At 40.8% G+C, this 22953-nt stretch overlaps 4 protein-coding genes across 5 annotated transcripts; 2 read left to right on the top strand and 2 right to left on the bottom strand.

Annotated features, from left to right (window-relative positions):
* The first annotated feature begins 4133 nt into the window (after nucleotides 1–4133).
* LOC122087467 (histone H2B-like) lies at nucleotides 4134–5386 on the top strand. Its single transcript, XM_042656619.1, has one exon. The coding sequence runs from the start codon at nucleotides 4432–4434 to the stop codon at nucleotides 5089–5091; it is 660 nt and encodes a 219-aa protein (XP_042512553.1). The 5' UTR covers nucleotides 4134–4431; the 3' UTR covers nucleotides 5092–5386.
* A 1066-nt stretch (nucleotides 5387–6452) lies between these two features.
* Nucleotides 6453–12466, bottom strand: LOC122086174 (ADP-ribosylation factor GTPase-activating protein AGD7-like). Of its 2 annotated transcripts, XR_006142347.1 has the most exons (4): nucleotides 11523–12466; nucleotides 8659–8748; nucleotides 7237–8017; nucleotides 6453–7032 (listed from the first exon to the last, which is right to left on the bottom strand). XR_006142347.1 is itself a non-coding variant. In XM_042654905.1 (3 exons), the coding sequence occupies exons 1-3, from the start codon at nucleotides 12402–12404 to the stop codon at nucleotides 7655–7657; spliced, it is 1335 nt and encodes a 444-aa protein (XP_042510839.1). In that variant the 5' UTR covers nucleotides 12405–12466; the 3' UTR covers nucleotides 6453–7654. The 2 variants fall into 2 exon arrangements, 1 of the variants encoding a protein (XP_042510839.1); XM_042654905.1 differs by having other exon boundaries at nucleotides 6453–8017.
* A 1304-nt stretch (nucleotides 12467–13770) lies between these two features.
* On the bottom strand, nucleotides 13771–14807 carry LOC122085457 (RING-H2 finger protein ATL52-like). The gene has a single exon (XM_042653898.1). The coding sequence runs from the start codon at nucleotides 14775–14777 to the stop codon at nucleotides 14043–14045; it is 735 nt and encodes a 244-aa protein (XP_042509832.1). The 5' UTR covers nucleotides 14778–14807; the 3' UTR covers nucleotides 13771–14042.
* Nucleotides 14808–19178: 4371 nt separating this feature from the next.
* On the top strand, nucleotides 19179–21329 carry LOC122086039 (purine-uracil permease NCS1). The gene has a single exon (XM_042654724.1). The coding sequence runs from the start codon at nucleotides 19396–19398 to the stop codon at nucleotides 21109–21111; it is 1716 nt and encodes a 571-aa protein (XP_042510658.1). The 5' UTR covers nucleotides 19179–19395; the 3' UTR covers nucleotides 21112–21329.
* The last annotated feature ends 1624 nt before the right edge of the window (nucleotides 21330–22953 follow it).

The raw sequence follows: 22953 nt of genomic DNA on the forward strand, positions 1-22953 counted from the left end.
TTTTTTTTCTGAAATTCTTTTTAGATTCACGGCCGCCATGAATGATGAAGCAGAGTTAAGAACAGGACTGCGTGTTTGAGACTATGAAGACAGGTCTGGAGCTCGCACTGGTGGCCCAGCTAGCTTTAGCCTTCGCCCGGTGGCAATAGGTCCTCCGGCCCATGCTGACCAAATGGTCCCTCAATTTCAATTGATCCAAACTTTCTAGCGAAGATGTGTTGGTACGTAGAACAGTGATAAAACCTTTCTGGGTAGTGGGGGTCCATAATCTGAAGCCCCAAAAGTTCAGATGCGCACACATGCCCTACTCACTAACCATTATAAGTGCATAAAGCAAACACTTTCCCGAAAGCCAAAAAGACATGTATACGTGCATTGTAGCTACCCTACTTTTAAGTATTCTTCTTAACGTATTTCCACACTTTTTTTTTTTTTCATGAAATTTCTATCATTAATTCGTTAGTGCCGAAAGGGAAAAACCAAAAAGGAATAATCACAAATTGGAAAGAGTAAAGGAAAAGATAAGATCTAACCCATATTTTGTAATTAACTTCATCGCTTTGTGAAGAAAGAAAGATGGCTGACATTGCACTCTGATAAAGTCTAACCTAGGCTATGAGATAGTGTATACACAAAGTATGATAAACAACTAAATTACTTATTTTTTAATCTACTAAGAGATCAAATAAAATTATATATATTATCGTAGATGATAAAATTCTATTCCTTTTTAATGTTTGAAAAAAAAAATTAGTTGATTATGACCTTAATAAATAGATTTTTCTGTCGATGAAAATGTAAGAAGAAAACCTAAACAACTAAAATCGGACCTAAAGATAATATAAAACCAAGTTAAAAAATGGAACAAGAAATGTGTTACATTCTCGATTTGATTCAATTTTGATTTATGCATTATGTATCATAAATCGAACTAATTGACACCCTTATTTCATACCTATTGTCTATTTAAAATTCATTTCTTCTTCACATTGATGTGTGAGACGTTTAGTTATTTATATAATTATGAATGAATCTTTAATTTTTTTTTAATAAATAAATTCTTATATGATTGAGTATTTATTATTAATTTTTTTTAAACATTATAAATAGTGCTTGAAACCGATTAAGAACAGAAACCGACCCACGCATCTAATGAACACTTCTAAATCTCATATTTGAAACCCATTAATTTATTGGTCTGATTCCGGTTAACACCGGAACCGAAAGTACATTTTGGACGTATTACTATTTGCTTTTTTTTTTTGTTCCGTTTTTTCTTGGTAGAATTGTAGGGATTGTTAGAATCGTCCAAAATTACATTCACACCCCCAATAAATAATCAGGGAATGTACTATCACTCTCCTACACTTGACCTATATTTACTAAAACTCTCCTACCATTTACTTTTTTCTAATACTCCTTGCTTTTAGCCTTTTACATCTCTTTCTCCCTTACTATTTCTAAATACCCAGATTATCCCTCATTTTCACTTATAAGCTATTAAACCTTTTTTAAATTGATTGGTTCAAATTGGATTGGGAATGAAAATCAAAACTTTACATGGGTCCTGATGAGGCAAAATATGTCACTTTCCTCAGCACGGCTAAAGCATGTACCTACCTCGTCCTCCATCAGGTCGTGCTCCACCTCGGCCTCCATCAGGCCGCGCTACTGCCTCGGTCTCAATCAAGCCGTGCTACTGCCTCGGCCTCAATCATGCCGTGCTATTGCCTCGGCATCCATCAGGCCGTGCTGTCACCTCGGCCTCCATCAGGTCGTGCTGCCACCTCGGCCTCCATCAGGCCATACGGTTACCTCGGCCTCCATCAGGTCGTGCTGCCACCTCGGCCTCATCAGGTCGTGCTGCTGCCTCGGCCTCAATCATGCCGTGCTACTGCCTCGGCATCCATCAGGCCGTGCTCCACCTCGGCCTCCATCAAGCAGTGCTCCCACCTCAGCCTCCATCAGGCCGAGCTGCTGCCTCGGCCTCCATCAGGCCGAGCTGCTGCCTCGGCCTCCATCAGGCCGTGCTGTTGCCTCGGCCTCAATCATGCCGTGCTACTGCCTCGGCATCAATCATGCCGTGCTACTGCCTCGGCATCAATCATGTCGTGCTATTGCCTCTGCATCCATCAGGCCGTGCTGTCACCTCGGCCTCCATCAGGTCGTGCTGCCACCTCGGCATCCATCAGGTCGTGCTGCTGCGTCAGCCTCCATCAGGCTGTGCTGCTTCCTCGGCCTCAATCAGGCCGTGCTGCTGCCTCGGCCTCAATCATGTCGTGCTGCTGCCTCGGCCTCAATCATGCCGTGCTACTGCCTCAACATCCATCAGGTCGTGCTCCCACCTCGGCCTCCATCAGGCCGTGCTCCCTCCTTGGCCTCAATCATGCCGTGCTACTGCCTCGGCATCAATCATGCCGTGCTCCGACCTCGGGATCCATCAGGCCGTGCTGTCACCTCGGCCTCAATCATGCCGTGCTACTGCCTCGGCATCAATCATGTCGTGCTACGACCTCGGCATCCATAAGGTCGTGCTATTGCCTCGGCCTCCAACATGCCGTGCTACTTCCTCGGCATCCATCAAGCCGTACTGTTACCTCGGTCTCCATCAAGCCATGCTCCACCTAGGCCTCCATCAGGCCGTGCTGCTTCCTCGGCCTCAATCATGCCGTGCTACGGCCTCGACATTCATCAGGCCGTGCTCTACCTCGGCCTCCATCAGGCCATGCTCCACCTCGGCCTTCATCTTATCGTGCTTTACCTCGGCCTCTGTCAGGCCGTGCTCCACCTCGGCTTCAATCAGGCCGCTATCACCTCGGCCTCCATCAGGCCGTGTTGTCACCTCGGCCTCCATCAGGCCGTGCTGTTACCTCGGCCTCTATCTGGTCGAGCTGCCACCTCGGCCCGACATCAACAACAAGGATTCCAGAAACGTGTTTTCGTCCACCCCTACATTCAAGGAATGTAGTCTATTCCGGAGGTTAGGACTCTATCCACTACACGTCATCATTACGTCACACGGTTGATCTTTCCTAGTTAAGAGGGGAATATTCCAGGAATATTCCCAGAATCACAGAGCCACTCTCCTTGAGGACTCCACGCCTAAGCAGGACTCTTCACAATCGTCTCCCACTTGCCCTCCATGAGCAGCCTATAAATACCAAGGTAAGCCTCCATCACAAAGGATGGATTACTCACTTCCCATACTGTAAAAGCTCTCTTGAGCATCTATTGTGGAAAGGTCTAACTTAGGCATCGGAGAGTCCCCTGTCGGGTCAGCCCGGCTCTCCTTGTCATCTCTTCTGTGCAGGTCGGCCAAAGCACAAGGAATTGCAGGAGAGATAGTCCGGTCAAATTTTTCCGCATCAGGTCCCATTCCTCTATTAGAGTGTGGCGAGTTTCTCTAAATTTAAATCTCTTTTCACTGTGGAAGGATTAAGTGATCCATTTCAGTATTGGTTGAGAACAAAACAAACCCAATATTTTTATCAAATTTTTTATAATTTTTTTAATACCTAAGACCATGTGTTGCAATGTATACGGAGAATGTAACATTAAATTCGATATCGATCCAAATTGGTATGAGTTGCCAATACCAATAAAAAAAAAAATAGATTAGTAAACTCATGATGATGGATGAGACGAAAGAAAAAAATAAATAAATGAACAATGACCTTGATGATGGATAAGACCAAAAAAAAAAATAATAATAATAAATAAATAATATCTTTAAGTGACTCAATACTAATGCATTTAAAATAAAAAATAAAAATAATGATATGGGAGTCAAGGAGGAGTTTGAGTTTCAGCCAAAAGAGCAATATTTAAATCAAGTAATAATAGAAGGACAAATTAGTTTGATTGTTTTCTATTAATGAAAGCATATTTTGAACAAAAAAATTTGAAAAATGTTTAATAGGTTATAAGTAAGAAAGAGGGGTAATTTGGGTATTTAAAAAGGGGAAGGTAAAAAAGAGTAAAATTTCAAAAGCAAGGAAATATCAGAAAGAAAGCAAAAAATAAGAGTTTTAACCAAGTGTAAGGAGAGTGATCGTAAATTCCCCTAAACAACCTTATAATTAGAGATATTTTGTCCAGCAACACTTCAATCAAGTTCAAGAAGAGTCAAGAACGCCCAAATATCAAATCAACGGACCAAAACTCAACAAAATATAGATCAGTTTGAATAACTGAAGCGAGTGCTGGCTTTGGAATACTGGAACCACTTGGCAGTGTTACTCTGACAATATATACCCACGTAGCCGTTACGTTCAAAGTCATGTTGACACATTTCCTACCATGTGGCAAACAACGGCTACACGTTCTTGTCTCTGTGTCGACACAATCAGGAGGCCCCCCAAACCTCCATTAAGTTTTCCAAAAAGAAAGTTAGAAACTTCTCTCCTTTGTGTCTGATTCGGAAGAGAAATAATGGCTCCAAGGCGTACGAAGAAGGATACCGTGAAGACAACGAAAGTGGTGGAAGAAAGTTTGGAAGTCGCTGTGGTAACAACTGGCATCAAAACCCCCACAGAACTACATGTCTTCACCAAAGCAATGCACCAGAACATTGAAGAAGAGACGAACCAGCCTAAGTATAGTCCTAAAGGACAATTAGGTGGGCTTCCTCCTCATTCTCCTTCAAGAAAGGAAAATAAGCAGGCGTCGCACCCTGAAGCTGGACCTGGGAATGAAGGGAAGGGAACAAAAAAGAAAGGAAGGCCACCAAAGGGCGAGGGTGAGGGTGATGGAACAAAAAAGTGGAGGAGGAAGAGGAGAAGTGGGGTGAGTGTTGTTGGGGTAGAATTCAGGAGGTATCTGTACAGGGTGTTAAAGCAGGTGCACCCAGATCTGGGCATATCGTCCAAGTCCATGACAGTGTTGAACGGCTTCATGAACGACATGCTAGAAAGGCTGGCCAACGAGGCCTCCCGGTTGTGCAAGTACATTGGCAAGAAGACGCTGACTTCCAAAGAGATTCAAGCCGCCGTCCGGTTGATCTTGCCTGGGGAGCTCGCCAAGCACGCCATCTCCGAGGGAACCAAAGCTGTCACCGCCTACCTCTCCAAACGACCATCCGGCAGGTCCTAGCTTAGCCTAGTAGCAGGAGGCCACATACCCACTTAATTACCACTTACTACTGACCTGCAAGCTCCACTAGCCACCCTTTTCATTCTGTTTTTTGCCCTTTCATGGCCTTTGACTTTGTGTACTACATAAGACCAGGCGGATACTCTTTTTGAGAAGTATAGACTAGAGATTTTAAGCTTGTAATTTGGAGAGGTTTCTCTCTCATACTTTGTACATACTACATATGCATGCAAGAATCAAGATAAAGAATGTGATCCGACTCTGCTCGAGCCGGGAGAACACTACTTTCTGTTTTTTTTTTTTTTTTTTTTTTCAATTGAGTTGGGTTCTTTATTGGATGTTGGAATAATGGACTCGGGAAGTGTAGAGATGATGAACAGTGGATGATGGGTTCTTTCTTGGTTCTTTTCAGGGGTGTCAACTGATCCGGCCTAGTCTGTTTCGGTCAGGTTTACCAGTTCCTATTAATTTAAGGTACTAATCGGGCCCAAGGGTTACAATTGAGAATTAATTGGACTATTTGACTGCCAAACGGATCTTAAATGGGTTCAGAAAAAAAAAAAAAAAGAGTTTCGACTGGTGGAAGCCAAATTTGGTTGACGATTTTTCACACCTTTCATTTCACTAATATGTCACGAAATCAGGAAGGTTCCATCTGCTTACGACTTTACAAGACAAATAAAGAAACTTAAAATTAAATTTACGACTAAACAACTTTAAAACCACTACCGAACCAAATTCATGTAAAAATAAAAAATAAAATTTTATGAAAAACATAAGGGTACCGTTGTTTATCCCAAAACGTAATTACTAAATGGGAGGGTTTTTCTCGGTGTTGAAAATGGTAGAGGGTTTGAGTAACTGATTTTAAAGCATCAAACCATGATCATCAAAAAATATCAATTGAGCTTGAAGAGTGGTAAAAAAATCTGTAATCATGAATTTTGTCTTATGAAACAAGTACTGATAGATTTCATTTATGGAAGGATAATGAGGTCATTTAGGGTTTTAATATAACTGGTACAGATAATTCTCATGTTTTTAAGGGGAGGGTTCCCTCCGTCCATCCATGCGCAGGTTTTGGAAGGGTTATTATGGAGAAACATTGAGTAGGGAGTCTAGGGATATTTTTTATTTTTTTATTTTTTGGGTAAATAGAATTTCATTCAACTAAAATAAAATGGAAACGGTTTGAATACAAACTAGTCAAAACCCATGAAAAAGATATGTGAAGCACGATGTTTCAAACACAATACCCATGAAAAAGATATGTGAAGCACGATGTTTCAAACACAATAGGGTTCAGAAATCAAGGAATGATATAAGGTCTTGTTATATATGTCATTGATGAGACCAGCAGGGATAAGGAATGGAGAAAAAATTAATAACCCTAGTAAAAAAGCCGAAAACCCAGTAAACATAAGACAACGATACAAAGAGCTTTTCCTTCACATGAGATAGAGTGACGAGGTTGATGAAGTGTGGTAGCACATCAGCTACAGATAAATAATAAATTCCGATCTTTATGCCGCATGCTAGACAATCTTCTTTGGTAATCCACTGTCATTCCAGACAAACATCTAACCTAATTGTAGGAAGACAAGGAGTGTCATACTATGCATGCAGCCCATGTTTTGGGAGTACCCACTTTGACAACGATCTCATCGGGGGAATTGACTGAAGGCTTTCCCGTGGATCAAACGAAAGCTGGCGGTGTGGGAATCTTTTGTTCTTTTTTTCCGGCAGTGTCCTTCCCAATTTTATTAAACCAGTAAGACTGCAAGACTTTAAAATCCGGTGTCCCTTCTCCCAGTCAAATATGGACAATTCTTTTAGCCTTCCAAATGAGTCTCCTCACCTATTCTTCACAGTTGCAGTTTCGCAGTTCTTGCAAATGGTTTGGTGAAAGACATAAGTGATTTTCTTTCTCATACCACACTACTGCATGGTGAAAAGATACAAACCACAGACGAAAAACTATTGAAACTATAAACCCGCATAGTCTAAGCTGCAAAAACTCTATTTCTGCCATTATACTTAAATTTCATTATTTCTCTGTTACATTAAGGTCATACATAAAAAATATGATATACAACACAAACATGTATTTCTATCTCAATCAACAGAACCTATTGCACACTTTACCTGGATCAAGATGATATCAGTTTTGGCCTGAGTTCTTCCACACCTCAGAGAAAATGACTTATATTAGAGGACAATATAAAAAGTATGATATGAATATTTACACCGCATTAAAAATGAATGAAAAAATATACAAAATTGAGAAAGAAATGAAAGAGTGGGTAGAACTATGCAACTTGTTCAATTTACAAGATGTGTAAGTAACAATGGGGTGCTTCCACTTCTGAAACCATCTTATTCTAAGGGACAGAGTTCTGAGTTTCTTCAAGTATCAGTAATCCTACCTTTCTAAATGGAGCAGCATCAGCAACAAGAAAGGTAGGCAATGACTAAAAATGTTCTTGGTTCCTCTTCAAGAAAGACTCCTCCCCAATCCCCTTCTGTCCCAAAACAATCCCTAAAAACATGGATCGTTCCTCCCTCAGTCCCATCCAACCCAAACTTCATCACTCTGGCCTTTCTTGGACAAATCTTCAGCATCTCTTTTGCCAACAGTTGATACTGGACTGTCCGATCCCCAGTCATCCCATCCTTTAAAAGATCCCTCAGCACCTTTAGTGTCACCATGATCATGTTTGGCATTACCATTGGTGGTCCAATTCACTTCTAAGGGGTCATACTGTTCTGCTTTTCTCTGGATTTCATCTCCCGCATATTCCTCCATCTTTTGAGATGCCATGGTCATTACATCTTTCATAATTCCCCAAGTCTTCTGTCCAAATTCTGTGGTCCTTAGAGCCACCACATTCACAGTGTCATCATATCCATACCCACTTTCTCTCACCTGTTGAGTTTTTAATTTCTTCAGTAAACAACAGTGTATAATAGTAAAGCATGGGATTCCTGCTCTGGTGGGTCTAGAAAAAATATGTAGACTGGCAAGTAGTTCTGACTCATGGCATCTCCAAGGGGGGCCAAATTTTGGGTACAGATAGACCCCTAGCACCTAGGTCCCCTTCTTACACGTTCACATTTCAGCGAAAACAGATTTTTTCAAGTCGCAAAATAGAGCTTTGAAAATTACTACTGTGGGAGACCAAAGAAATGACAGTAGAGCCGGAGTATGAATAAGTGTCCATGGGCGTACATGGGATGCATGCCAATAAAGAGGTGCATATTTAATTGAATTAGGCTCTGAAATTTGACAATTTTGGATTATCCAGATCATGTCCTCTCTATCCCACGGTTGGAATGACCACATTACCTTCCATGTAGCAAAAATAGGTGTAGTGGAAAAGGTATTCTTCCTAAACCAAAATATTATAATGAGATTTTATTGTCATAATCTTTTGACTTTCATAAAATTAAAGGCAGAATGAAAAAAAAAAAACTAGTCAACAACTTGTTTATACGCAGTCAACTCTACTGTGTTCAAATTTGACAACAATGATCAAACACAAGGGAAAGATCTATATTAGAAATTACCTTTGAAGTAAGCTCCTTGGTGCTTGCTTGGACTGCACTGGCTGCAGACTGTACAGCACACGATGCAACCAAAGACAATTGACCAAAGCCCTGAAAAAAATAATAGCAAAAAAAAATGCAATAAATGAGTTCAGAGAAAACGAGAGATTTCTTGTGTAGAATATGGTTGTTGTGTATAGCACACACCTAGATATGAAATGTAAATGTTCTATAGATGTTCAAACACGTCAAAAAAGAAACTGAAAATAGGAAACTACTTTCCTCCCAACCCCCAAGTTGTGAGAGAGAGAGAGAGAGAGAGAGAGAAGAAGAGAAGATCATTTCTTTATTGGATTAGTTTAGTAAGCACAGTGCAACAGAAAAAAATACCATTAGTTTCACCTGTAGCTCCTAACCGAAAATGATAAAAGTTTTTTTTTATCAGGAATGAGCACCCTGCAGAAGACAACTAACTTGCCATCAAAAGCAGTCTAAAATGGTAGCAACCCATGGTTTATTAGGTGTTAGTTAGGCTTGTTATTTCCTTACAGTAGAATGTGATTGGCATTCATTTACACAACTTTATTATTGTTCTACTTTTTAAATCAGAATGGACTCATTTTGTAGAGAGAGAAAGGGGGGCTTTTTTCCCCCTAATTTTGGTTTGTGAAAATTTCTCTTCCGAGAATCATTCGCTAGCATACCAGGGAGGGCAATATTTCAAAATAAGGCAGGGGAAGAAGTGTTGTGTGAGTTTATGAATTTGGGTATAGTTGTGCAAAAGTATTTCACAAGAGATTATCAGTAAATATAACTAGACTTTAATGGAACCATTGAAATTTTCCCAAAAAAGAAAGGTATGTACAAGTTCCATGTCCTTAATATGTTTGCGTAACACTCTCATTTTTCCGAAGGAGCACTGCTGTTTTTCACAAAGAAGAGCTACAGCCTAACCTCTAGTAGTTAACCAGACAATCAGCAGAGTTGCAAATCCAAATTTGATCTCCATGAGATGTAAGGTGAAGAATAAAGAAAATATCAACTACGGCTAATCAGATTCTAACACTTGTATCCATGTATTGCAACATAGATTCTTAGAATCAGACTCAAGTAGTATGAGGATCCTCTCTGAAGTTCTTATAGAGAATCCACTTTTCAAGATTCCTAAAATACAATAACTTCGATGAAGAATTGCAAAAGGACAGCATTACAAGATCAGAAAAGATAACAGGCTTCTTCTCAGTTATTTTATCACCATGTGGAATCTTCTAGTTCTAGAAGGGAGTTCAAGAAAAAAGACCCGGTATAAATTCACCTATGCCTTAAAGAAAAACATTCCGAATCCCTAGTTACTTTGAGCTGAAAATCCCCAAGATAAGAGAATTTGAAGATGAAGGATTCTTTTAATCATGGATTTAACTTCATTTACAACAAACAACAAACTCCAATCTTCTAAAAACCGGAGGAATAACCACTAATAGAATTAGTGTGTTTTCCAAGAGCTTTCCTCAAGAAAGCTTGAGTCAAGAAAAGAGAATTTGTGGGAATGCAACTTGCATGGGTTTTATCACAGGATTAATCTAAACAATGGATTAATCTAAAAGAAGGGTTTTCAACTTTGCTGGCAGATGCTCTTGCCCTTCATGAATAAGGGACTCCTCTGCACCTTTTACTTTCTTGTGATATTGCTATCTTTAACAACAGTAAACGTTGACAACAGCCCCTTGGTTTGCAGTTAGAAGTTACAACCTTGTCCATGATCTCTTTTATGAAAGTTTTGCCCAATTGCTCCTCTTCCTCATAAGAATTTCCAATTCAAGCCACCTAGTGATAACCATAAGAGGCCACTCTATCTGTATACTTCTTCATTCTAGATCTCAATTGCCAACCTTATTTCTCTCCTCCACAAAAGACGTCATCTTATATTCTACTTATGTAGTTGATTCTGATTCCTATTTTGGCATAGGTTTAAGAGTAGCCTCTGCACCTGACTATAGCCACAGTGCATGGATTTCTGCCTCCAATTAATTTCTTTCCCTTCAAAACCATTGCATTTAACCTCCTTTTAGCCCCTAAAGATCCTTTTCTTGAAGCCTCTCCGGTTCAGTATCTTTATTTTGTTGATTCTGTTTCCGAAGCTTGTCGCTACACTGTTCTTCATTTAATTCTAGGGCAGTCCAGAAGCACATCTTCAAACCTGAATTCCACCATCTCCTTCCTAGCCTCACTCATGAAGGGAGAATTAGATGCTGAAAATATCACAAAAATTCTAGTGCCTCAGATGCAGATTCTACTAAAAGTGTTGATACATTAATAAAATCCATGTGACATGCATGCAAAGGTTCAGCCATTAATTTATAATAATCAGATTGCTAATTTCTCATAACAAACAAAAGATGGAATACATATCAGACTTATTTTTTATCGCATTTGTAATGGAATTAAATTAGCACCATCTTGGAATTCTAACCAAGAAATGAAGTTATATGATCTACAATTTGAAACGAATGTAATCATATTGAGATTGCTGCGGACAAGAAAATTCAAAAGGCAAGTACCTAGGAGCACCATTATCTATAGAATAAATGATCGTTGAATATATACTATAGCAATTAGTTAAAGAGAGATTGTGGCTCCTTGCAATTTGAATGGAAGTGCGTCTCTACAGACAAAATCTAAACGTTGAGCCAGAATTCAAATTTGAAGTTATCCAACAGAAGAACCGAAGCAGTCCTACCACAATGAGGTAACTAAAAGAAAAGTATTCAGAAGCTGCAGCATATTTTGTCTAAAACAACTAATATTCGGTGTAATTGTAAGGCTCAAACATTAACACTCAAAATTTCCCCTGTTTGGGTAGAACAATACGGAGATCAGAAGGTTACCTGCGAAACCGCTGAAACAGTATCCGCAAACGTATCCCCATGGGAACTGGTCCTTGAGATTGGTCGTGTCCCAGTCCCAGTTGATCCAAACCCAACGTATTTTCCTCCTTGAGAAGGCGGAATGCCCACTGGTCTCCCCTCATTCTCCGCAATCTTCCTAGCGAAAAAGCTCTCTTTGTTCGCCGCCGAAGCCTGCACTTTCCCATTGATATTCTCCATAGACCAGGACCGGCTCGGACCGTTCTCCCCTCCTCCAGTACCTACATTCGTGTTCGTCCTGGAATTGAAATTCCCAACGGATTGATTCCTCCGCATACTATTCTGAAGATTATTAGTATTATCGTTAGCGCGGCTGCCACAGTCGTCCCACCCAGACCAATGCCAGTCGGAGACGGAATCATTAAGATGCTTGGTTGGCTTGGAGGAGGTTGCGGGGGAGTCGATGGGTTCTGGGACGACAGGGGGCTCCTGCCATGGGCGATCGTTGGCGAGGGTTTGGATCCTGTCGCGGAAGAGAGCGGCGGCATTGGAGCCGTATTTCAAGGGAATGTCGGTCTCCTTGAGGATGCCACGGGCACTGAGGAAGGCGTTGAGGGCTTGGTTGCCACCTGGGTTCGATTCCATCTTCTTCAGCTGGAGCTCGGACCACGAGTCCATAGTCACGGAACGGACAAAGCTCAGGTGAACGCCCAGGCCCCGGTGCTTACCAGAACAGTCCAGGCACATAAAGATTCCATAGGACACCGACGCCCACTGTGGGTTCTTCTGCGAGCAATCAACGCATGTCCCGTTTTCCGGCAGGGATTGCAGCTGCCGGATACGCCGGGATGCCATTGCCGTTGAAGTCGACGACATTGTGAGAGAGATAGAGAGAGAAGTCATTAGGTGTTGGTCGTTGTTCTATTGTTACATGGGTTTGGGTCCCTTTCCCTCTTTCGATATAGTCAAATTTCTCTAATTTCAGTCTCATAATCAGAGGTTATGGGTCTTTTTGGGGTAAAAATGAGGGTGTGGGTTTGTGTGTGAGAAGGAGCGGAAGGCGGGGCTAACTTTTCGAATTTCCGTTGGCAGTGGTTGAACGATTTGCTACTGGACTCTGGACACGAGGCAATCTCCCGACCTGGCCCGGCCAAGATCAGCCCAGTCTGAGGCATTATGCGATGGCATGCACTAGAGGGGTACTATTGTCATTCATTATAATATACATGGCCCCTACTTTGCAGAGATGTTATTCTGCAATTAATCCCACGATCATTAGGTTGTATGGAGTAACTTTATAAGCATATATTGATATTGTTCTTAGGGAGAAATAAATATTTACCCTTGATGACATTTTTCCCCCTTTGGTAAAACTTTTTTTGTTTTTAAACTAACATTAAATGCCCTCGCATATCACACAAAATGAATCTAGTTTTATTGTTACATTTAAGGATTAAATTTTCCTCCACCCATGGAAAAGAGAGAGGCTAGCAAGCTGTGTGGGATGAAACGATTACTTAATGGTTAGCCCTAATTATTAAAGAAGAGAGCTAATCACCATTCTAAAAGACTAGTCCATTATGATTCCTCCAAATTAGGGATGTAAAACAAATCAAATATAATAATGTTCCATATCCACATGGGATTAGTTTTTCAAACTAATTTGGGAATCTTTTGTAATAGATTAAAATAGTTTTCACAAATCGATTTTTTGTATAGAGATTCCCTCAAATGGATTTTTTGTTGTGATTCCGTTGATTGCATTGAGTGACAGAGAATTGAAGAAGACAATAAGGCGAAGGGCTGAATCCACTACTCTATTAGAGTTGATGGCAAAAATGCCACATTTGAAAGGGATTATATAAATGTTCTTATAAATCTTTTTTTATTATTTAATTTCTTGTTTAATTACTTATAGGGAGAGGGATAAGGGTAGGGCCTAGGAGGTCATTTAAAAGGAATTTGGATCTACTGCACATTCGTTCACATGGATGTAGGTGTAAGGATCCAACACCTGCCCCTTTTACAGTTGCTTCCATATATATCCCTCTTCATCATTGTAATTATTGCAAATGGGAAAAGTATGAGATTAAATCCTCACATGTATATCCAAGATAATGTTTATATTCATATCCAAATGAAACGAGGATCCAATCAAACTCATTTCAAGAGAAAAAGTGAGAAATAGGCACAAAACACCCATCCAGTGCAGGGGAAGGGGGCGGCATCCGCAACCTTTTTTCCAAATAAAATATTATTTAATTATATTTTTAAACCCATACCTAAACGAATCGGATATGAACTGATTCCTCTAAACAGATATGAACATTAATAGAATACGAATTTTCCATCCAAATATATCCCTACTCCAAATACCCCGTGAATGTGAACCGGCATGGAAAATGGAATTTGGATAATATCCTGTTCCATGTATAGGTAATTAGGTACAAACGTTCGGCGGTTGCATTGTTTAATAAATTTGAAGAGCCTTCTACTTTGTCATGGATGGTCCGCAAACAACTTGTAAGTCGTAACTCTTACTCAAGTATTCGTTGACAATGATCGCTTTAATTGTACAGGCAACAGTGGTGGTTTTGATCTCTCCGCAAGCAATACGAGAGACATACAGTGTTGGAGCAATCCATTCGATTTTGGCCTGGTTGTCTCTGCTGCTGCTGCTGCTGCTGCTGCTGGCACAACCGAATTATTATTAGCATCGCTATCGTGGTGGAAGATCCCATGGTCTTCTTCGATCCCGGCAATTGGAGGAGAGGCGGAGGAGGTGGAGGTGGCATTTGCAAAATTAAGGACGTGATCTCCCCCAACAGAGACCACCGGAGAGCGGCAAAGAGGGCAAGTGGAGTGAGCGAGGAACCAATTATCAATACAAAGAAGGTGGAAACCATGTCGACAAGTGGGTAGCAAGCGAACCATGTCTCCTTCCTGCAATTCCCCCAAGCACACCGCGCATTCGTTCTGATCCCTACGAAACAACCCACCTTGCTGCTTGTTGTTGGTTACGACGTTACGGTAAGCCAAAACAGGGATGGACTGCAGGACCTTGTCGTCCACCCCACCCATCGCTGCTTCTTGGGACCCTTGCTGCTGTGACTGCGAGATCGCCCCACGCCTGTATCGCAGACAGAATCTGGTGACTATAAAATGGTAGAGCAAGAGGGCCAAGGCTGTAGCAATGACTCCAACCACGGAGATCATTAACGGGGTGAAGAGAAGCTGCGACTGTCTTCCTCCCTGCTGCTTTGTTGCTGAATCCATGTTATGTTGATCACTGTAGAGATGCCTACTCTCTCCTCTGCTTCATTGAGTCTTCGTTTATAGTGAAAACTTGATTTGAAATTCCCCCAAAAAAAGGAAAAGTCAAGACGACCATAATTTGAAATTGTATGCGACGCCCACCGCTAACCTAACCCAACCCAGGTCCCAGACACGTTGTGGATTTTAAAAGGAGACTTAGGTATGACATAAAGGTGGGTGATTACATGACGCACGCAGATTTGGTTTGATCAAGATCTAAAGGAGCATATGGACACATGCAGTCCAATATATCTGAAAAAAAAAAAACCTATTTTATTTTATTTTTTTTTTTTTTTTTCTTTCTATTAATGCATTTTGGATTTGGGTTTTTGGAGTTATCAAGGTTTCGTTAATACGTGTATGGCTTTGTTGGATTAACAGCTGCTCAACACTTGGCAGCGACTGGATCGAATCAATACTTACTTTCGTCGTTACGTGTATGGCCTTGCTCGATTCACAGTTACTCAGCACTTGCCATCGATTGGATCCAGTTGGAACCCTCTAATCAGATTAGATGAAATCATTTCTATAATATGGGAAAAGGTACTCTAAAGAAGCAGGGAGGATGGAATTTTCCACGGCACTCTATGTCCCCACATTTTTGTCGTTTGATCCCTATCATTACATTTCAACCTTTCAATCTATGCTCTATAGCACAACTCTCTCTCTCTCTTTTACACAGTATTTATATCTAAGACCTGTATTTTTGTCAGTAGACACAATTTATTTTTAATTTTTTTATTCTTTGTTGATGTGTGGGACTTCCTTTTTGGTAAATGTGTGTGGAGTTTCATAATGTGTAGAATAGAGCTAGAAATTATCATCTGGGAGAGATATCTACCATAATCGATGCACTTGGAGCTGTAGCTAGGCACACATAGGCGACCTCGAGAACTTCTCAAGAGTTAAGATCGAGGTTTCTTCTTTCGTTCAATTGACTAGTGGAGTTCAATGAGAATAAAATAAATTCATCAGAAGAAAAAAGGAGGAGGAGTTTCACATTTTCTCTAACACTATTCACTTTTAAAGTCGAGAGAATTCAAAAATGAAGAATAACACCAAACTAAGTTGAAATTGAAGATCAAGACAACAATGGAAGCATCAGATTGATATCTCTAAAATAGAAGGTTGTAATCCCTGTCACTCCGGCACTCCCAATAAAGATATTGCCTCAACATCGTCCAGGCAACTACAAGATTATAAAAACCACTTCTTCAGAATTGTGGACTGAGTCTTGAGTCCTTCTAGATGTGCTAACCTCAGAAGATGAAGATCTGGAGTGAAAGTATGAAACCATGCTATAAAGGTTTGAGTCAATAAGGGTCTCTGGTCAATATATCCTACTGTCAAATACCTTTTTGCCTTCAAACACCTATCTACGGCAACACGGCTGAGTACGACTTGGGTGTAGGAAAGTATAAAATAAAAGAATCCTATCTATTTACATATGTCTGAGCTAGACTCTGTGATTGACACAAAAATACCACACCAACCTCCCGTATGCCAAAAAAAAGAAGAAGAAGAAGAAAAGATAAGATAGATGTTTTTTCCATCACATATGACAAATAATATTCATCATAAGGGTGTTAATTGGTTCAGTTTCAGTTGAAATGGTTCGGTTCGGTTCGATTCATATATATTTTGACTAAAATTAAAATCGCATCATTTACTAAACGGTTGCACTTTCTGAAACCGCAACCATTTAGTAAACAATTTCTGTTTTCATGGCTTTTAAACGGTTTCGATTTTACGATTTTAAATGGTTTCTGTTATGGTTTATTCCATACTGTTTCTAAATGGTTAGCAATCGGTTTGCTAGTTTATTCCCATGTTTACTAAAATTTACTTTTGGTGATAAACGATTCAATCTTTAAAATGTGAAATACAAACCATTATGTTTTGTTAAAACAACCGAACAACTAAGCAAAAGAAAATATTTTGATAGAAAATAGTCTCAAGCGCATCTAACAAGTCAATAAATAATGCTTACAACAGAGATTTTCTTCTTCTCCCCCCCCCCTCCAAATTGTAAAATATATATTTAATATGCCATGGTACAAGCAAAAATTGCATTTGTATCATATTATACTTAGAACATTGGATTAATTTAATCGGCATTCCAAACAATAAGCAAGTTACCTCTAGAATTATTTGTAGGCTTGCAGCACTCAATCTTTGAATCAAATGAGATACTAATGATATCAACCACTTTATTTAATCTTTAAATGGGTTAATCGGATCGGTTTAAACGGTTTGGTTTTCATGGTTTCAATTCGATTGAAACCAACGGGTTAAACGGCTCAGTTTGGTTTCAACTAGTTTAGCTAATCAACCTGAAATTTGAAACCAAAATCGAACCATTTACTAAATGGTTTTACGATTTTGATGTAAACGATTCGATTCGATTTCAATTTCAATTTCAATTTCAATTTCACTTTCTTAATTCATCCCATTGTTTCAAAAGATTTAATGGAGGACGTGAAAGGGGGAACTGGCCCACTCTCCCTATCAAAAATCAACCACACCGAAAGAGTAAAGACCCCACTAGTAGTCTATGTTAGTGTTTTTAGAAATTCTGTTAACAGTGTTTTTTATTTTTATTTTTTTAGAAATTCTGTTAATAGTGTTTGGACATGTGTGGCTTTTTTCTCTTAGACGGTTAACTGATAACGTCCTTTTACCTTTATAAAGCCCATGTTCTTTTTTTGCTGGACGATAGTTAGTTGTAAATGGCCCATCACCAACTCTTTTTTTCAAGTCTGAACAGAACCTACCAAAGACTTGTCTGAAATCAAAGATATCAAATTTCCACTCCATTGCTTCATTATCAAATATGTTTTCTCATTTCTCATGGCCCAATTGCGAACATTGCCCGATTAATACATGGGCTATTATCAGATTTGGCCCACTGGCCCTTTTTTTATTGAACATAGCCCAATTGATACATGGGCTAATTGGCTAATATCAGATTTGGCATACTAGCCCATTTTTACCGATATATGGAGCAATCCTGCTCCTTTTGGTCTAATTGGCTGACCCCCTGCCTCCCTAAGTTTTGTGTCTGGTTTGCTTCTCTCTAAACCTATTCAAATCCACTAATAATCCATCAAATAAATTTAAAAAAGAAAAAAAATCAACCGTTTACACGTCCTGATATTGGGAGACCCAAAAATCTGCCACTTGGTAGCTCTATTCACAAACAAAATATCATTATTTATCGGTTTTGGAAGCTTTCAGCCCATTACACTTCTCGCAGATTGACATATGAAAATTGGTAAGTATTCAACTTTGGTGTTTTGGAGATTTTTTTCTTCCTTTTTATGTTTATTTTTATTTATTTTTTGTGATAAAATTCCTCTTCTTCTTTCCCCTCTTATGTAGAAAGGTAAACAATGGCCAAAGGCAATGTACACGGATCGTGATGATCGAGAATGTCTGGAGATCCCTTCCCAAAAGCTATGGAAGTCAACCCATCAACTTACGTTGGATTAGGGGTGTCAAGCCTGCATTGGTAGACGTGATTGAGTTCGACACGTTTATGGTCCGACCCAGACTGGCCCGATTAATAAACATGTTGGGCTTGAACGTGCAGCCACCTAACCCAACGGGTGCCCGATAGGCCCAACACACTTACAAGCCCGATTTGAACCGACTCCTTTAAGGCCGACCTAGCCCGACCCCTTTAATACTACTTGTATATATTTTTTTTTTTAATACTATTTGTTTTTAGTTCTAAGGATATATGATATATACAATTGAGATGGGTGGTAATTGTTGTATGAACATTCATATTTTTTGTGCATAATTAAATCGATTTGAACTTACAAACTTGGGTTATGTAGATGGTTTAATTGATTTGGGTTTTGTGGGTTAAAGATTGAGTACCTAAGTAATTATTTACTTTGCCCATCTTGGCTTAATCCATATTAACTATGGAATATTTTTCTTTGTTATGCCAATCTTTGCCTCATTTATTAGTATTCTTTTTCAAGCACATTTAAGAGACCAATTTTAAAGAGGATCGTTTAAAACCGGTTCATAGTAAATATGTCTATAACCCGATTAAGGTCCATTTATGATAGCCCGATTAAAGCCTGAGACCGATCGGCCTTATTATTAACTGTATCATGCTGGCGCTAGCTAAGCCCATTTAGCTAAATAGGCGTTCACAGTGCAGCCTTAAAAATTGGCCGAGCCCGATTAGGCCTGACCAAGACCGGCCCGGCCCAACCCGATGGATTGACGCCCCTACGTTGGATCACCAATCCTGTGGTAGTGGTACCCCAAATGTCAGTTACAATTGCTATTTAATCGAATATCTTATAAACGTCGTGGCTTGGAAGAAAGTTTCATGCTCTCTCTAGTCTCTATCCTCTCTATCTTATGGCGGACGGAAGACCCAAAGTCGCAATCCCACTAGTCCTTTCACTTCCCTCATCCTGGCCTACTCCTCTGGGGCGGACGATCGTCGATGTGTCCATTTCTCGCGCACAAAGCAAGGGCTTCAATTTTTCAATTCCACTACCCGCTTTAAGCATCTGAGAATCTCTCTGTTGTTGAAATTTGGAAATCATCAATCATGGTCTCGAATTGCCTTCGTTTCCGTCTCCATCTGCATCCCCACCTCTCCCCCGTCTCTGCAGACAAAGCACAGCCAGGGAATTTTTCTCTTCCCACCAGTCATATCTTAACTACCAATCTAGCAGTCAGTGCCACCCATCATCAACACCACCATTTTCAATTGCTCCATAGAAGTAGAGGAAGAAGACTATGCTCTCCTCCTCCGGTGATGGCCGCAAGCCAAGACTCGGCTTACTATGACAAGGACACAGCAGGCCTTACCAATGATGATCTCAGGCCGACGACGCCGGAGCAGAGGACCTTCACCGGTTTGGAGATGGCCAGCCTCTGGGTGGGGCTAGTGGTGGGGGTGCCAACCTACTACCTAGCTGGCAGCCTTGTGGACCTCGGCATGGCCTGGTGGCAGGGCATCGCCACTGTTGTCGCTGCCAACGTTATCTTATTAGTCCCGCTGATCCTCACTGGGCACCCCGGGACTCACTATGGCATCTCTTTTCCAGTGCTCGCCCGGTCCGCTTTTGGGATTAGAGGTGCCCATGTCCCCACCCTCCTGCGCGCTTTGGTTGGCTGTGGTTGGTTCGGCATCGAAACCTGGATTGGCGGCGATGCCATCTTCCTCCTCCTACCCTCCTTCCTTAAGCACGCTTCCTTTGCCCGTTCTCTCCCATGGCTGGGCACCTCCCCTCTTGAGTTCGCCTGTTTCCTTGTCTTCTGGATGGCCCAGATGGCCATCATATGGAAGGGTATTGATGGAATTCGGGACCTGGAGAAGTACTCTGCGCCGGTTCTGATGCTGCTTACTTCTTCCCTCCTCTGTTGGGCTTACGTCAAAGCTGGCGGGTTGGGACACATGCTCTCCTTGTCTTCCCGTCTCTCCTCCTCCGAGTTCTGGTCCCTCTTCTTCCCTTCTCTCACCGCTAATATCAGTTTCTGGGCCACTGTTGCCCTTAACATACCAGACTTCACTCGCTATGCCAAGACCCAGACTGATCAGATCGTTGGCCAAGCAGGGCTTCCCATCTTCATGGGCGCATTCACTTTCGTTGGCCTCGCCGTCACGTCCTCCACCAAAGTTGTATTTGGCCGTGTGATTTCGAATCCGATTCAACTCCTCGGACAGATTGGAGGGTTCTTCACTGTGATTCTCGCCATCATTGGTATCAGCCTCGCTACACTCACCACCAACATTGCCGCCAATGTCGTCGCCCCTGCCAATGCCCTTGTCAATCTCAGCCCTTCCAAGTTCACCTTCAGAAGAGGAGCTCTTCTCACTGCTTTGCTGGGGATAGTTTGTCAGCCTTGGAGGCTCCTCCAATCGAGCGAGAGCTTCGTCTATACTTGGCTTGTCAGCTACTCTGCTCTACTTGGCCCAATTGGAGGCATAATTCTTGCTGATTACTACCTCGTGCGACGCACAAATTTAAATGTCAATGATTTGTACTCGACCAAGCCTACTGGGTCTTACTATTACACAGGAGGATACAATCTCGCAGCAATGACGGCCCTGATTATTGGAATTTTGCTCGTCATCCCAGGTTTCCTTCACAAGGTTGGAATCTTGACTTCAATTTCAGACAAATTTGTCGTATTTTACAACAATGCCTGGTTCATTAGTTTCTTCTCTGCTGCCATTACTTATTGGATCCTATCATCTTTCGGAGGAGCCAAAAGGAATTATCAGTCTTCCGACCCCTTACTGCCCACTACAGAATAGTCTTCTATATATGTACATAGTTTGGGATTCTGCTTGTGGTTGTGGACTTCTTTCCATGGATTAACTTTTAGATCTTATTGTTTTTGAGAGAAATTGAAAAATAGCAACATACAGAACCACCCCTTCTTTAGATGGAACCACTGTATGTTTCTTGTGTTTCGGTTGAAGCAAAACATATTTGTAAATAGATGACAGAGTCCTACGACTCTATTGTGACATTCTCACAGATTTGCGGTCAATTATGCCACTGATAATCGCTCCCATAAATGTCCAAGTTTTCTGTTCTGCATTCCTCTTCTGTGGACTATTTCTGGTGTTTGGACAAGAGCTATAACTCCCACTGTAATTTGGCAAACCAAGGGTAAGATTCCCTTCACTCGAACAAAGTAATCCCCACTAACTTCAGTCTTTAGTTACATAATAAGAGACCACCACAAGGAACATTTTATGCCATTTACAACCTTGCTCCACCAAGAAGGGAGAGAGTTCAAAACCCAATTCTGAAGCTTTTGAGGTGATAGCAAATAACTAACAAGAAACTCTGTAATGGTGGATTCTGTGCGACCCACTGTTCTGTTAATGATTACATACTCTATTAATCCTTGGATGCAATGGTAATCCAAGAATTGATCCCAACAATCTAACAATTGGGGTATTGTCTTAATCTGATGACTCTTTATAATAGATCATTTCTTCCTTAGGGATCCTAAGATGTTATAAACACTTTCTATTCGGCATACTATCACCCTGAAGCTAGATGAAAGAGGCCATTTCTGGACTGGCTTAACTGACTAAAACATTGAAGTGAGCAGATGGATTCGGAATATTTCTTCGTCAGATGCCACTGATTAGCAACCCAACTTTTCTCTTGGCCTTCCCAGTGCTTTACGTGGATGCAAGGACTCACCCAGGGCTTCCTACCTGATAAGTCTAACCTCAAAAAGAATCTCTCAGAATTCTCCTTGAAACTTTATAGTGACAGGTCGTATTGAATTAAAGCAAATTGTTAAGAAGTCAAATGTGTAGGCAACTAATCATGAGAGAATCAGGGATCTTAAGACTTACAAATTAACAAGTCCTCTCTCGCTCAAGTCTCACAATCTCACCTAACCTTCATGAAATAATTGCCTTTCTCGTTTTCTGCATAGTTCCTGGATCAGGGAAAATGCATTAAGTCACGAGAGGTCCAAAGTCTCATGTTCTGGACAGTGCATATAGCAACAAATTAACAAGAAAAACTAGAGGATTGGCTGGATACACTGCCTTTTCTTTGATTGGCATAGATTCATCTTTGATTTCTATAAGAGTTTTGACTTGACTTGTTGGGGCTCATCCACTTTCTTGTCATCTCAATTATGAAATCAAGCTCGAGTTCACTCTCTCTCCACCCCCACCTACCCCCTCCCCTTGGGAGGTTGGTTAATTAAAAAAGAGCACATTTGATGAATTTTGGGTATTAAGAATGGAGAGTTTTAAATAGTTTAGAACCAAAATATATTTACAACTTGGTGCAACTTGGAAGTGTGTCGACCAGTAGAATGACCATTCTGGATTGATCAGCTTACAGGGCTGTGTTCCCCTGGTATTTCCTCTTCATGGACATGTTCATGGGACAAAGTCACAAATTTCTAAAATAAAAGGCAAAGAGTGGACAAAGTCTTCTTTTTAAAGAATTGGTTTCAGCCTCTAAAATATCTCATAGATCTCAGTTTTCAGAAGGCGTTATCAGGGTTGACTTCTGAGGTTCTGAACGAAATAGGGTTTCAAAGATACTATCTGATTGGTAAGTGTCCTTATACTTTTCACTTCTTATTACTTCTTTTTCATTCACTTTTGCTAACA

This window comes from Macadamia integrifolia, chromosome 8 (assembly GCF_013358625.1).
Source record: "Macadamia integrifolia cultivar HAES 741 chromosome 8, SCU_Mint_v3, whole genome shotgun sequence".
Classification (NCBI taxonomy): domain Eukaryota; kingdom Viridiplantae; phylum Streptophyta; class Magnoliopsida; order Proteales; family Proteaceae; genus Macadamia; species Macadamia integrifolia.